Source organism: Plectropomus leopardus, chromosome 4 (assembly GCF_008729295.1).
Source record: "Plectropomus leopardus isolate mb chromosome 4, YSFRI_Pleo_2.0, whole genome shotgun sequence".
Taxonomy (NCBI): Eukaryota; Metazoa; Chordata; class Actinopteri; order Perciformes; family Serranidae; genus Plectropomus; species Plectropomus leopardus.
Genome location: NC_056466.1, coordinates 30,831,647 through 30,846,057, shown reverse-complemented (window position 1 = coordinate 30,846,057; position 14,411 = coordinate 30,831,647). Strand labels below are relative to the sequence as shown.

The following is a 14,411-nucleotide window of genomic DNA, read 5'->3' as shown; positions in this document are numbered from 1 at the left end:
AAGTTTAATGCATATGGGATCATGAGGCAGGAGAAAGGGGTTAGAGAGGGTTCATTTGGAGTCCCAACACTGTGGGAGTGGAATGGAGAAAACAGTGGGAGGTTTTGCCTAAAAGAATTATACTCATACGAAAGCAGTGAGAGAATAGCGAGCAAGTGGATTTGCTCATTTCGATACCATCTCAAGAGAGGCAGGGGAGGTTATAAGCTAGCTGACGTCAGCCACAAGTATCGAGAAGGTCAGGCGCGCAGGACTTTCTCCGAGTTCCATCCAAACTCCATCACTCGGAGTGTGTGGCAGAGGGTAAAAGACGCTTTCACAGGCAGAAGTGTCGACTGAAGTCTGTTAGCGCAATTGTGACTGTAACACTTTCATGGAATGAATTGTAATAAAAAAGTTTTTCAAGGCTGTGAACCACCTTTTTATACAAAGCTCATGCAGGAGTGAGTCATGAGGGCCACATGTCAGAGGAATGTGGTCATGTCGAGGCATGTGTACGCATTTTAAGTCGTCGTCTGGGCGTGTGCGTGCCGCTGTGCGTGCCGCCATGTGAGTGGCTCCGCTGGGCAGTAAGTAGAGGGACATTACAGCCATTATAAATGACATTTCCCACTAAAGGTCACACTTTCTGGTCTGCCACAGCCGCGATGATGGCTGTTAATTTGATTGGCTGACTGGACAGTGATCACCTTTCATGCGAGGGATGGAGACAAAGAAAGGGGGGGGCAAGGGGCGAAAGAGGAGAGAGAAAAAAAGGAGAGATGTTGAGATATTAGAAGAGTTAAGAGGAAGGAAGAGAGAAAGAGGAGGAGAGTAAGTGAGTGAGACTGAGGTGATTGATTCGATGTTGCCCTCTGTGGCACCATTCAGGCGAGACAGAACCTCCAATAAAGCTCGTCTGACGACCCTCTTCAATAAAGGGTACACTCATCCCTCACTTTTCCATCCTTTCATTCCACCTCTTACTCCAGTGCTCCCCTGAGTCATGATTTCTCTCTCGGCTCTGTTTCCCCTCGTTCACATCTCGCCATTATAATATTTCAATAGCGCATAAGGTCTGCAGGTCACAGGAGCTCACAAATCACTCATCAACACGTAATCCATTCCACAAGGCGGGTTAATGGTTAATTGAGGGATGTGCACAGACTCTAGGCGGGTTCCACAGACAAACAAGACGACAAGCAAACCAATCAAAATGTCTCTAAGGAGACGAAAGGCATCCTGATTGGAGAGTGGCCTTACCCGAGCCAATCCACAACAAAGACAACTCATGATGGCTTGGAGTTAAAAGAGACAAAGAAAACAAAAAGGAAGGGGGTGAAAAAGCATAAGACAAAAAGGGCATGATGATGATTAACAAGTAAATGAACCACAATAAGACATGACTAATGAAGTGAGATAGATTAAAATCTATTCAGCCTTTAGTGTGCTCAGACAAGACGAAGGAAAGTCATTAAAAAAGGGGAGAAAAAAAAGATCCAAAAGCATCACATTCTAAATGGTTCTTTGATTTCCATCTTTCATCAGGCTTTTTGATTACATTCCCCTGAACTGCACAGAAGCAAAGATCAGCTGTTTTTTTTTTTCTTCCCACTTGAAGTTCTACTTAAAACCGCCGTCATGAAAGATACATTGGCAGTAATATTTAAATGATAAATCAAATGAGCGAGCCATTTTGTGATTTACATTATAAATTCCGAGCTGCGCCTGAGTGAGGCGTTGAGCTCGGAGCCATGGCATATTGTTTAAATTAGACTGGGCCTTTTGTCTCGAGCTGCACTGGAACGAGAAATAACACAGTGCTGATTAGTTAGCTTAGCAGGCGGCATCTCAGTGTTCGCTGGAAGTGAAGTCGTATTTCGGTGACGTTCTCTAAGGGTGATATGAGTAATGACATGACTGGGAATAATAATGTGATGATTTCAATGAGGAGCATCTTGGAATGATTCGAGAAGAAAGTCTGCTTCATGTTGCTGCTGAACTGATGAACACTGGATTTAAGGGAATGGTTAGAGAATTTGGGAAAAACACTGATCTGCTTCCTTGCTGAGAGTTTGATGGGAATATAGAGATGACTTTTAAGCCTGTAGGGTAAATATGAAGTGAAAGCCAGCACCCTTTAGCTGAGTTTAGCCAGGCTGTGTTTAAAGTTAACAAATCTAAAGCTTACTCATGTGACATCCTGTTTGTTTGATCCGTATAAGAACTAAAGTGTAAAATCAATAATAAGCTGTTTTACAGGAAGTCGAGGCAGTTACGCTGAGCCCCTGTGCACGCTAATATGACTGTCCTTGTGCACGCTTGTTATGAGTTATGAAGCACACACACATATGTGTGTGTGTGTGTGTGTGTGTGTGTGTGTGTCTTACTGCTTATTTTATGCTCGAAAGGCATGGCTGCCCACTGAACCGGCAGATTTGCTCACTTTGTCAATCTTGACATATTTTGTGCACAAAGTAGCTACTATATATTGTACTTTCAAATGATGATCAAATAGAGAGTTTACATATCCTGTGTATATATATATATATATATATATATATATATATATGTCACAAATATATTTCCCAGCAATCACCATGACATCTTTAGGCTACATGACAAAAAAAACAAGGAAATGAGCAATTATTCACATAATTCAATAGTAAGATATGATTTTGTTATAGATTGCGACTGGTTATTTTGATAAAAGAAATGGAAATCATGATATAGATCAGTTTGCCTTTTTGAAGGCATATATATATATATATATATATATATATATATATATATATATATATATATATAGCAAATGGCATAATTATAGAGAGCTCTTCGTTGACCAGAGTAGAAATGGCATGAATACTCCTTTTAAAAATCAGTATTCAGCCAACAAATACAGTTACACACTCAACCTCCCATGTGTGCGAATGACTTTTTTTTTCGGTGTTGGTGTGAATTTATTTTAACGTCTCAGAGTTGGATGTTAGCTGCTGCTGTTTTAACTTGAGCTACCCGGGCATACGTTAAACTGATCAGAGGTAGAGCGATCTTCAGTGCTAACCTATACAAAGGCAGCAACAGAAAGTTGGCTTCTTTTTCTTATGTTAACTCTGAATTTATGGTTTAAATAGGTTAATTAAAGCCTGGTTGTTGTTCAGTAAATATTTGTCAGATTCCACTTGTTTCCAGTTGTTGGCCAATTTAAATTCTTACTCTTACATCAGATATTTTTTGTGTAAGTACTTGAACACTCTATAATAATTTAATACACATACTCCATTAAGGAAGTTACTTAAAATGCCGATCCTTAGAACCAAGGACTACTTCTAAAGGTGATAATCTGAATCACTTGCAAGAGCCCATTCTTCACACAACATTTTTTTGAAAGGCCTGCTCTCTCTTCAGGCCCCCTAAACCCCATGGGCCCCAGTGAAAACACACTGCATTTCAATATGTACACCCCTTTGTTGAGGCCACAACCATTTCTCTCACGGCTGAGAAATAGTCTTGCACATTATTCCCCATCAAACCACCGCTTGTTGTTTTTACACTTTGGTTTTTGTACAGATCAAGCAAACATGATTTCTTTTTTTTTTTTTTAAGAAGCTTTAGGGGCTGGTTGAAAAATTTACTGACCTTCTGAGTTTGGCTTGCTGTTTTCCATTTTTCCATTGCTCAGTTAAGCTAAAAACAGCTGCTGACTGATTTAATTTTAGTCAAAAAGGAAGCAAATAAAAATGTTTCCCAAAATGACAATTTATCCCTTTGACTTAATATGCACACACACACGCACACACATACACACACACTTAGAAAAACAAGCACACTGGGTGTGATGGCAGGACTGTATGCAAACATGTACTTACTTGATGTTGTCCAGACATCCAGAGTCTGGTTTGAGAATAGCCGTGTGATGGAACATCTTATAAAGAGCGATGCCGAGGAAGATTACATTCAGCTGAAACACACATACACACACACACACACACACACACACACACACACACACGTTCACACAAGTTAATATTCTTCAGCAACGAGCCTAATTAAAGACACAATGTCACCACAACAATTCACTCACACACAGTGCATATCATTTCATTTTTCCTTCCAGCAGTAATTGGCTTGGGGGACACAGTATCAGCCCACAATCAACATCCCTTTATGTGCTCAAAATACAGCAGCTTGAGCATCAGGGAAAATACAGCAGTCATTACATCCATTGAGGATCATTGTTACAATAGAAATCCAATTCTCACAGATGCTGTCTTTTCTATTGGCCCGCTAATGCACAGATAGGGTGGTTTAATAATGACTGTCTGGACTGCTGCGCCAGGTCTCTGAGGCTGTATATGTTACCAGTGGGCGTAGAGTCATAACAGAGCAGTCCCACCTGCACCGCTCCCACTTACAGCCCCAGTTAGATCAGTGATAGCCTGCCTGACATTTCTAAAATGAGCACAGAGCATCAGTGTACATGCTGACATTCACCTAATTGGGAACATGTCCCATTGCTTTCATTCTCTCTCTCTCTCCCGAACACTGATTTTTAGTATATATACTTTGCTTTTTCTGTCTGTCATCTAACTCTATTTCTGTCTCTGTTTACTCGTTATAGGTACAAGAACTGTTCCTCCTCCTCAGAACAGTTTCCTGACTGATGAAGCATCATTCATTGACATTTCCTCATGTAGAAAAATTGGTCAAGCTGAGTTCTTTGGCAGAGCGCGCCTCCATTTTTTTCCTGTGCAATGGGCCGCGTTGTAATAAAGTAGCTTTGCCAGGAGGAAGTACAGTGCCTGGATCATCAAATGAGTGCTTAAGAGCAACATAACTTTGCAAGAGTTCTTATCGTAATCTGCCGTTTGTGCTCTCTGTCCTTCCGAAAGATTTCCAGCTTGCTGGAATATGTGCCCACTCGAGAGTTAATCCATGAGCGGGAATTATTAAATTGACATATAAAGTTCCTTCTGCTTCCACTTATGCCGCCGTGGAGCTCTGGCAAAACCTCGTAGGAAGATTAACGGACACCTTAATGTAACCCGTCGTTCCGGCGCGAACGTGCAACTGACAGTTCGGCCCAGCACATGTAGGTGTGTGTGTGTGCATGTATGTGTTTCTCACCATGATGATGAGCGTAGCAGGGCCTATAAAGCTCCAGATAAAGTATGTGTGTCCAATCGCAGCCAGCACCTAGGGAGACAGAGAAAGAGATGGAGAGAGACAGCGTGAGAGAGAGACACAGTGAGAGAGACATCATGCATGAGAAACAGAGGGAAGAAGAACAGAAGAGGAAAGACGCACAGGGATTAAAAACATGCTCCACTCTCCAGATGGATGTGGGGTAGCAAGGATTTACCATCAGAGGACAGGACATCCATCATAGCAGCACACACACACACACACACACACACACACACACACACACACACACACACACACACACACACACACACACACGAGGGAAGCTAGAAGGTGAAAAAGTAGTGCATTACATGACATACAGCACGGATGCTCTACTTGCTTTGCTTGGGGGCCACTTATGCAAAATGACAGGAGGTCAGGGGCCATTCCCAGCAGCCCTATACATGTTTCATTTTAGGACGTTTCTCAGATTTTAGGATGTTTCTCAGATTTTGAAGCATTTCTAAGATTTTTAGGACTTTAGAATGTATGGGATTTTAGGGCACAGATTTTAAGACATTTCTAGGATTTGAGGATGTTTCTAGGATTTTAAGACATTTCGAGGATTGAAGCATGTTTCCAGGTTTTTAGGACATTTCTAGAATTTTGGGACATTTCTAGGAATTTGAGGAAGTTTCTAAGATTTTAAGGTGTTTCTAGGATTTTGGGATATTTCTAGGATTTGAGGAAGTTTCTAGGATATTAGGATGTATAGGATTTTCAGACATTTGAAGGATTTAAGCACATTTCTGAGATTTGAGCACGTTTTTAGGATTTCAGGACATTTCTTGTATTTTAAGGCATTTCTAGGATCATTAGGACATTTCTCGAATTTTAGGAAGTTTCCCTAATTTTAGGACATATCTACAATTTTTGGACATTAGGGGCTGAGCCAAGACCTCTGTCTGTGGTGCGGGGGATCTGCCACTGGAACTTTTTTGTAAAAAAAAAAAAGACACCCTATATATCCTTAAAGTGTAAAAAAAAATTTAATTTTAATTTTTTAAATTTTAATTCAAATTAGAAAATGGTTGGGGGGGCCACCCAGCACCCTATCAAGCTCCAGTTTTGGCCTGCGGGTCGTAAATTGAGTATCACTCATACAGTATATCAAATGCATCACAATAGAGGAGGACACAAAAGGAACTGACAGAGGATGAAAAAGTGATAAAATGAGGAACAGTGAGGAAGGTGTTGCAGGATGAAGAAAACAGACTACATGCGCGCCTGGAACATACATCACACAAGGAGGGGGGGGGGTAGAGCGCCTGTGATAAATTCACCTTTACTTCCCCCTCAAGGCTCAGATATATGACAGGGCCACATCCTGTGGTCGCAGAAATATGACATGACTGTGTTCATTTGAATACTGAGTTATGGATGCAGCCCTCATGGCGGGCTATTTATGGAGTCTGTGATTGGCTGCGATGAGGTTAAAGGAAAGAGGAGGGACACATATAATATACGCACACAAACACAAGACATGCATGAACACACATTCATTTTGGACCACAAGGTTTGTAGTAACAGGTATACTGCTCTATGCTAAAATATATTATAAACATCTTCACTCATCAATCGTAGCAACCAGGGGAGAAAAAAAAAGCCCGTCCCTGAGTGCCCTCCACTGAGGTCAGACCCAACGGGTTGCAGGAAAAGGTAAAGAAAAAAAAACAAAAAATGCCAGAGCAAAAAATGGCCAACTGATTCATGACCAGCTGCTTTTGAATTATTAATCTTTCAATTTCCAGCACATTAGAGAGCCCTCCATTATGGGTCCCTGACTGTGTCACTGCATCCTCCATTAGGGCTCCTTTGCTAAGTCATTGCCACCTTCATTATGGGAGGTGAATGGGACTCGGTGCCACTGGCTAATATGTGGGAGAATGGTGGTGTGACAAGGTGACACAGCAGGGGATGGCAGATGATATTTCCAGAGGTTTTGTCTTGATGCGTCATGTCAAACATGATAAGCGGGGCTGTTTTCAAGACCGGACTGATAAATGAGTCACACAACTTATTTTTATGCTTTTGATTAAATGTTCTTTGCTATTTAAATAGTCAATATGCTTTCAATTCCATGACGCATGAGGACGTTCAAAGAAGAAACATTGATTGCTTGGGTGAAATAGTATCTTAAACTGAAAGAAAGTGCAGCATTCTTGACACACTCTCAATTTGTGAGATGCACTGTATCATTTTCACAAAACACATCACATCAGTTTGCTTTATTTTTTTCACTGCTAATCCACAGCAATCATCTCAAGGCAAGTCTCCTGGTCTGTTAGCTAATGGTATGCAGTCTGATTATTCATCCAGAGCTTGGCATTCAGACTCTCATGTTTTAATGATCATCCCACAATGAAATATTGATCTAAGTGGCATACGGATTGGTGTGGCTTGACGGTTAAACAACGTTAAATTCAGGCCTTTTTCCAGTTTTCAAGCAGTGATGTTCACAGGCATTTTAAAGGGCTGATGCTTGACCATGAGAAAAAGGCACCCCAACCCAATTTTGAAGTGTCACCCATCAGCACTCTAAGATAAATGAAATCTATTTATTAATTAAAAAGGAAACTGTTAGTGTACATTAACATAAAGCCCATGTCTTAACAAACAGGGTTCATTTCAAAATGCACATTTTTTTTGTTGTTCTTTTTTTTTGCATTGCATTCATGGCGTACTTTCATATTAATTCTTTGTCGCCTTCAAATAGGGATTATTTATTTATTTATTTATTTATTTATTTATTTATTTATTTAGTTATTTATTTATTCGGGTGTTCACACCTGAATAAATTATTCACGGAAAACAACTAAATTAGGCAAATACTTGTAACAATCCACCATGGACTCTGTACTTCCTGTTTTATTTTTTCTAACCATTGTCTTTCCTTGTTTCTGTGAGAGTTACTTCCTCCCTTTGTCCTGCACCATCTGCTTTCAATCAGTTGATCGTGTGTTTCCTGTATTTAAACTCTGCTCATTTATTCACCTGTTGCCAGTCTGTCTTGCTGTTTCTGTGTTGCATGTAGCTTGCTGCCCATGTGTTAGCTTCCCAGCTAGCTGTAGCTAAGATTGGCTCATATGACAGCATGGCATATCAGGCAATTTTGTCAGCGGTGCCCCAAAAATCTTTCATAGGGGTGATCAGATGAGAATCCTAGGGTGGCACACCAGAACAAAAGCCAAAGCTGCATTTGGGGAATTCAGTTATGCTGTTTTAGTAAAAAGACGAGTTTAAACCTAGGAAAATGTGAAAGTTAAGGAGTCGCACATTGGTGTACTTTGGTTTCTTATTTTTCAGTTCATGCTGTTAATTGTCTGATGTGCATAGACTAACACTTTGAGTACCCCAGCAATTCTGTTTTAATTCGTTATATGTCGTCCTTTTTCTTAAAAGGACAACATGTACAACTTAACTTTGACAAAGTTAATTGTAAGGAACAAAAGTAGTGGGTACCAACAGAACCCACCTTTGAAAATGACCATGCTGGCTGTTCTCTCACCAAAATTTAGCCTAACTTTGGAGCATTATTTAGTGTTTAAAAAACACACTTTATTTTGAAGCACAGTGAATTTCTGGTACAGAACTTTTATTTTGAAGTTCAGTTTCTCTGCCGTAGAGTGAGACTTTTTGTGGTACAGCAACAATTTTATTGCCATGTTCTTGGTAGTATTTGGCATGTTAACATGCTGTGCCTTAGCAGCATTTTTTTCAGAAAATGCACTTTATTTTGCAATAGGTTGTATTTTATTGTGTTCTAAGTCCACGTGTTTCACATTTTGCGAGATAAAATTGAATATGGGGTATTTTTTTTACATTTTTCTTAAACTAATTACTACGAAAAAAATCTGCACCCGATGGTGAGTTTTACAAGATGCCGCAACCTTTGTGCTACATTAAAAGAAAAGTGTGCCATAGCCTTATAATGATAGTATATTGGTCTCCAATTATTTTCACCAGGGGGCCATCCCCTCCTGGCCCCCCATTGAGAGCACCACTGAATATTATGTGACCTGATACAAACATATGTGGAGATTTTTAATCACAAGGTATCCTTTTGGTTATACCATGCAACCACAGCAGCAAAAGTTGAACTTTTTTCCCATCCAGCTCAGCCAAAGAGAGCAAATGACCTGGTTCTCTGGCAACTTTGTTGTCCTGTCCACTTCCCTGTCCTCAAACCTCTACATTTTGATGTGAAGCTCATGAAAAGCTGTCAGCTCTTAACTACAAAGCGCCCCAAGAGCAGCTGAGGACGTGAGCATTTGAGCACATGAATGATTTAACAGTCCTATAGTGTCCTGTCATATTTCTCATTCTATATGGAGCCGCTCATTTATAAGCAATTGAGTTTTTTCAATGCAACGTCCACATTGTTAATGTCCTTTTTAGTTCTTATGATTTTCATACGGTGGCAGAACAGAAGAGAGGTCACGGACATGTATAGGGCACCATATGCATTAAGTGCACATTATTCACATAATATGCATATGCACTGTATGAATAAAACTGTTGGCCTTTCTTTTCCCAGCATGAATGAAGTGGGCAGTTTACGCATGTTAAAGTCATATTATGTCCACTTGGGAGTATTTGTGGGTGGCCTGTTATGCATATACTTATAAATGAGATGCTTGCTGACTTTTCTTGGACTCGCCATGTGTCTCGGGTTGTACAAGTCAAGCATGCATGAATACGTTTTCATGTGTTCTGTATTGACATTGCTTTTCTTGTGCTGCATTAAGACGCATTTCACATGTATTTAAACCTCTGAACTCAGCAAATTGGGGCAATTTCTTTCAAAAACATGGGGAAAAAAGGCAATGAGCATCTTGGCAAGAAATGTCCTGCAAAATGCAAGAAATTTGTAGATTTAGAGGTTTTTGGGATTTTTTTTCTTTTTAAAGCTAGGTACAAATGTGCCAGAACTATACATCTAATGATCATAACTACAAATTTAAAACTATTTTAAAGAATAATTTTAATTCATAAGCTGTTTTTTTCAGATCATTTTCATTTTTTTACTTTTATTTTTATTTTATTTTATCTCTATTTAGGTTTTTGCTAATTATCAGGTACTTTTATTTTAATTTTTTTTTTATAATTTCTTGCTAATTGTGGGTCATGTCTTGATAAGTTACTCTTTGCCCTCTATCCATATTTTAAAATTATTTTACAGAATCATTTTAATTGCTAAGTATTTTTCAGATTATTTCCATGGGTTTTTTTGTTTGTTTGCTTTGTCGTTGCTAATTTTCTGTTACTTTTTCTTGTAATTTTTTAAAAGAACGTCTTGCTAATTTTTGGGTCACTTCTCCTTAAGTTACTCTTTGCTTTCCTCCCATGTTTTTGAAAAAAAAAAATCAAGCCAATTTGCCCAAATTTCAAAGGGTTAATGTATATCCTCATCCCACTCACTACTCCCTCCAGTGCAAACCAGTATGGACGTGTACACACCTCTGACAGGCCACTCCATCACTCCTTTCTCCATCCCTCCATTCTCACACCCCCACACTCAAACCCCTCCCTTTCCCAATCTGCTCCTCAGTGCACGCCCTCCATCCATTCTGCCCATTAAATCTTTCGCACACATTGTCGCTGCTGTGCTCATGCAGGCACTCTGTGGTGCACCCTTCCCTGCTTGTCACCGTACTCCCCTCCCTTCTTCCTTCATCTTCGCCTCTCTCCCCTCTCAACCTCTCTGTATTGACTCTTCAGAAGTGCCACAGCTTGTAGAGTCCACTGTGGCAGACGCAGCCAAAATGACAGCAGGCACTCCAGCCCTCCCTCCCTGGCCCTCATCATCCATCCTTCCCTCACACCACGCTCCCTCTGCCTCTATCCTTACACTCTGTCGGTGCCATAGCTCCTGTAGTCCACTGCGGCGGAGACGGCAACGATGACAGCGGGCACTCCGTAGCCTGCCAGGTAGAAGTACTTAGTCCTGGAGTGTTCGCTCTCAAACACCTCTACCAGCATGATGTAGAGCTGCACCCCTTCCAGGAACATCCAGGTGAAGGCTGCCAAGAAGAAGAAATGGAGCAAGGCGGCGAAGACTGCACAAGCAATCTGGTGAGGGGAAGAAAAGATGGAGAGGATTTAAAAATACAGTAACACAGTAATGCACAGGAAATGTTTAATCTGCAGGACGCTTGCATTGATGAGTTAGAAAGTGGAGGGGGAAGAAAAGACACAAACAGTGCAGGAGATAAGGGAGTGAGTCAGACTCAGAAAGTAATCATTTATCACATAAAGAAGGAAATGTGAGGGATTAACAATCGGGCTGCCAATACTGGAACAGACAGCAGAGGGAGAGGATAAGGCAGACTCACAATCATAGTATACTATAACAGCAATTATAGGCGACAGACTGACTCGAAAATCACTTCAAGATAGCAATATTAGTCAAACCCCCTTTACACTTTACACCGCGTCTGCATCTACAAGTCATCTAAGCAGATAAATGAGAAAGCAGAAGTGACAAGTCGGTGCTGCAGCCTCTGCTGATTGTCCACATTTCAAACAGAAGTAGCAGAAAGCCCCACTTTCAAGAGGGGCTGAGGGGGGGGGCTGGGGGGGGGGGGGGTGACTTGGCATCACTGTTGAAAACACAAAACGATTTTTGTCAATGCCAACGATGAACAAAATGAGTAGAACTCCTGCAAGAAATGACTCAGCAGCTCAACATGAAAGAGACGAAGCACTCATAAGATTTGACACATTTTTAGAGGCTGGAAAAAGCCAACAGCAATGTCAGTTTAGATGTTGAATAGCTGGAAATTTTATGCCATTATTAGAGCTGAACTGTTTGCTTTAAGTGAACTGTAATTATCTAATATCAAATAAAACATATAACACTGCTACCCACCTGCAGTGGCAATCCTAAGCCCCTTTTACACTGCCTGTTCAAGGCGGGAATATTGCACCGTTACCCTGCCACAGTCCCAAAACGGTGTCTTTATAAAGAGGACAGCCAGCAGAACAGGACAATGGGCAGCATAGGTGTAACAAGTTGATGATGTGTTATGTGTGTGACCCACAATAGGAGATTAAAAAAGAAGCTAGTGGCAGTTAGCAGCCAACTCAAAGAAGAGCAGACATAAATGTCTGCAAATTGGAAAAACAATAAAGTTCAGGAGACATTGTGCATGAAAATCTTATTTACATATTCCATGACTTTTCTCTCTGTGGCCGCGCAAACCCTGACTTTAATTACAAAGTGATAAGAAAGACTTCAAAGATGAATAACAATTACAAAGAGATGCACAAAAAAAGAGGCAAAAACACTACAATAGTCTATGTATCCTGTTCCTATGCTGGGGAGGTGGTGGGGCCTTTTTCATATCTGTGCCCAGGGATCCATTGTCCACCTATGCAAGCACACACACGCTCCTTCTCTTTCTAGGGCCCCAACTTGGGTTTTTGGGGGAGCAGCAGGGGTGCACTGTAGGAGGTTTGATGGAGTCTATAGCTGTCAGTAGAAAATATGCCTATATGAGTAGCCATCGGGGCCCCTCTTTTCTTTTATTATTTTTTTAGGCAGCCCCAAACATTTGCCTGCTTTGCCTCTCCAAACAGTGTGCTTCTGCCCACCTGTGAAAGCCAGTGGGTATATAGACTCACACTGAAAGTGAGTAAATGGATTCAAAATCACATTGTTAGTAGCCAAAAAGTGATGGATGAAAGGGATGTAAAAGAGTTCGAGAGGCATACGATAAAATACTTAGAAAACCCTGCGAGAGTTTTCTGGATGTAAAAAAAAAAAAAAAAGAAAGAAAAAGATGAGCAGCAGGAAAATGAAAGAGGGGTATCAAACCTAAAACTGCATTAACAATTTAGGCAATGGGTTGGGAAGAAAAGAGGGGCGCTTAAAAGAAGAAGGCGATGGAAAAAAAAAAAACAAAAAACGAGCGGCGAGATCTGGCCCGTCACGTTAGTGGCAATGTTCTAATCTAAAGAGTCACTCCTAAATCATTGAATGGGAGAGCTAACAGACAGACTTTCATAATGGAGGAGTTTGCAGTGAGAGACAATTACCTAATGTCTGAGAGACAATGAGTTAAGGGGGCGAGGGAGTCACTCATTTCCATTTCTAATGATCGCACAGTGTAGCTTACACACACTGAGACACACATGCACACACACACACAGGTAAAAAAGTGGCTGCTTATGCAAAGTCATTTAGTTTTTCCCTGCTGGAATTACTGGCTTAACCGGCTGAGAGCTAAGTGACGCTGAAGATGTTAATGGAGGTCACAAATAGTCACCGGTAATTAACGGGACACACAAATGCGGCGGCGCGCATACATACAAAGAAACGTGATCCCTCCCACACAAACAGAAAAAAAACAAAGCTCAGTGTCAAAACGAGTAAATGTTTTTCCCATTCAGCACTCAGCAGGATGCAAAGGCCCGAGGCTGCTCTAAGGCTGCTGGAATACTATGGGGGTGATAAAGGATACAGCCCTGAGCACTTCCTCCCCCCACAGACACACTCTGTAATGACTCAAACAGCTCACAAATAAAACTTAGCACTCAGATGTCTATATGCTGCATTGTGTACACCCGCAGTAAGACGATGTCATCACCTCCAGCATATGTTGATCATATTTGGGCGACCTTGCCCCCGACGAATTAAAGCAGAATGTCTCAACTGAAAATCTGACCCATGCAATTTTTTGTGCAAGCACTTGCATCCAAGAGAGGTTTAAGTTCCTAATCCATGATTGGCGTATTGAATGTGGACCATATGGATCGCACAATGCGGGCTGTGACTGGAATGCAGACCATGTGGACCCCAACAGTCGAGCCAAAACTGCACTGTGCATCATTAGCTCGATATCGGTCAGCTCTCTTTTTTTTTCTTTTTTTCCACACAGCTTTAGATTTTTGTTATTGTTCCTCCTCTTCGTCTGAGCTCAGTTCCACACGAGCAGCAGAGGTCAGGCACCATTAACCGTAATAGAAAGTCCCAATCTGGTAAGGTTTGGGTATGTGGGAGTGAAAAACAGAAAGTGAGCAATTAGGTTATAACTAGTGAAGTTATTTCAGAGCTGTTTGCACAAGCCTCGTTGGCTGCAGAGACACCACTGTTCCAATCAAATGGAGCCCACTTGAGTCAGTCAACCTGCTGCTCTAAAGTAGGCATCACTGATATTAGCAGAGGGCCTATTAAGTGCTGCAGTGTGTCCGTAGAGATGTGGAGCATGCTGCATTCATGAGCAGTTCTACTTGAATGCATA

General features: G+C 41.1%; 1 protein-coding gene across 1 annotated transcript in view; it reads right to left on the bottom strand.

The window, feature by feature from the left end:
- The window catches only part of adgrl3.1 (adhesion G protein-coupled receptor L3.1), a 177,674-nt gene that overhangs the window by 15,871 nt on the left and 147,392 nt on the right, over positions 1 to 14,411 (bottom strand). Inside the window, 4 exon segments of the mRNA XM_042484864.1 lie at positions 3,849 to 3,940; positions 5,107 to 5,154; positions 5,157 to 5,175; positions 11,018 to 11,238. Coding sequence (XP_042340798.1) covers positions 3,849 to 3,940; positions 5,107 to 5,154; positions 5,157 to 5,175; positions 11,018 to 11,238 — 380 coding nt within the window.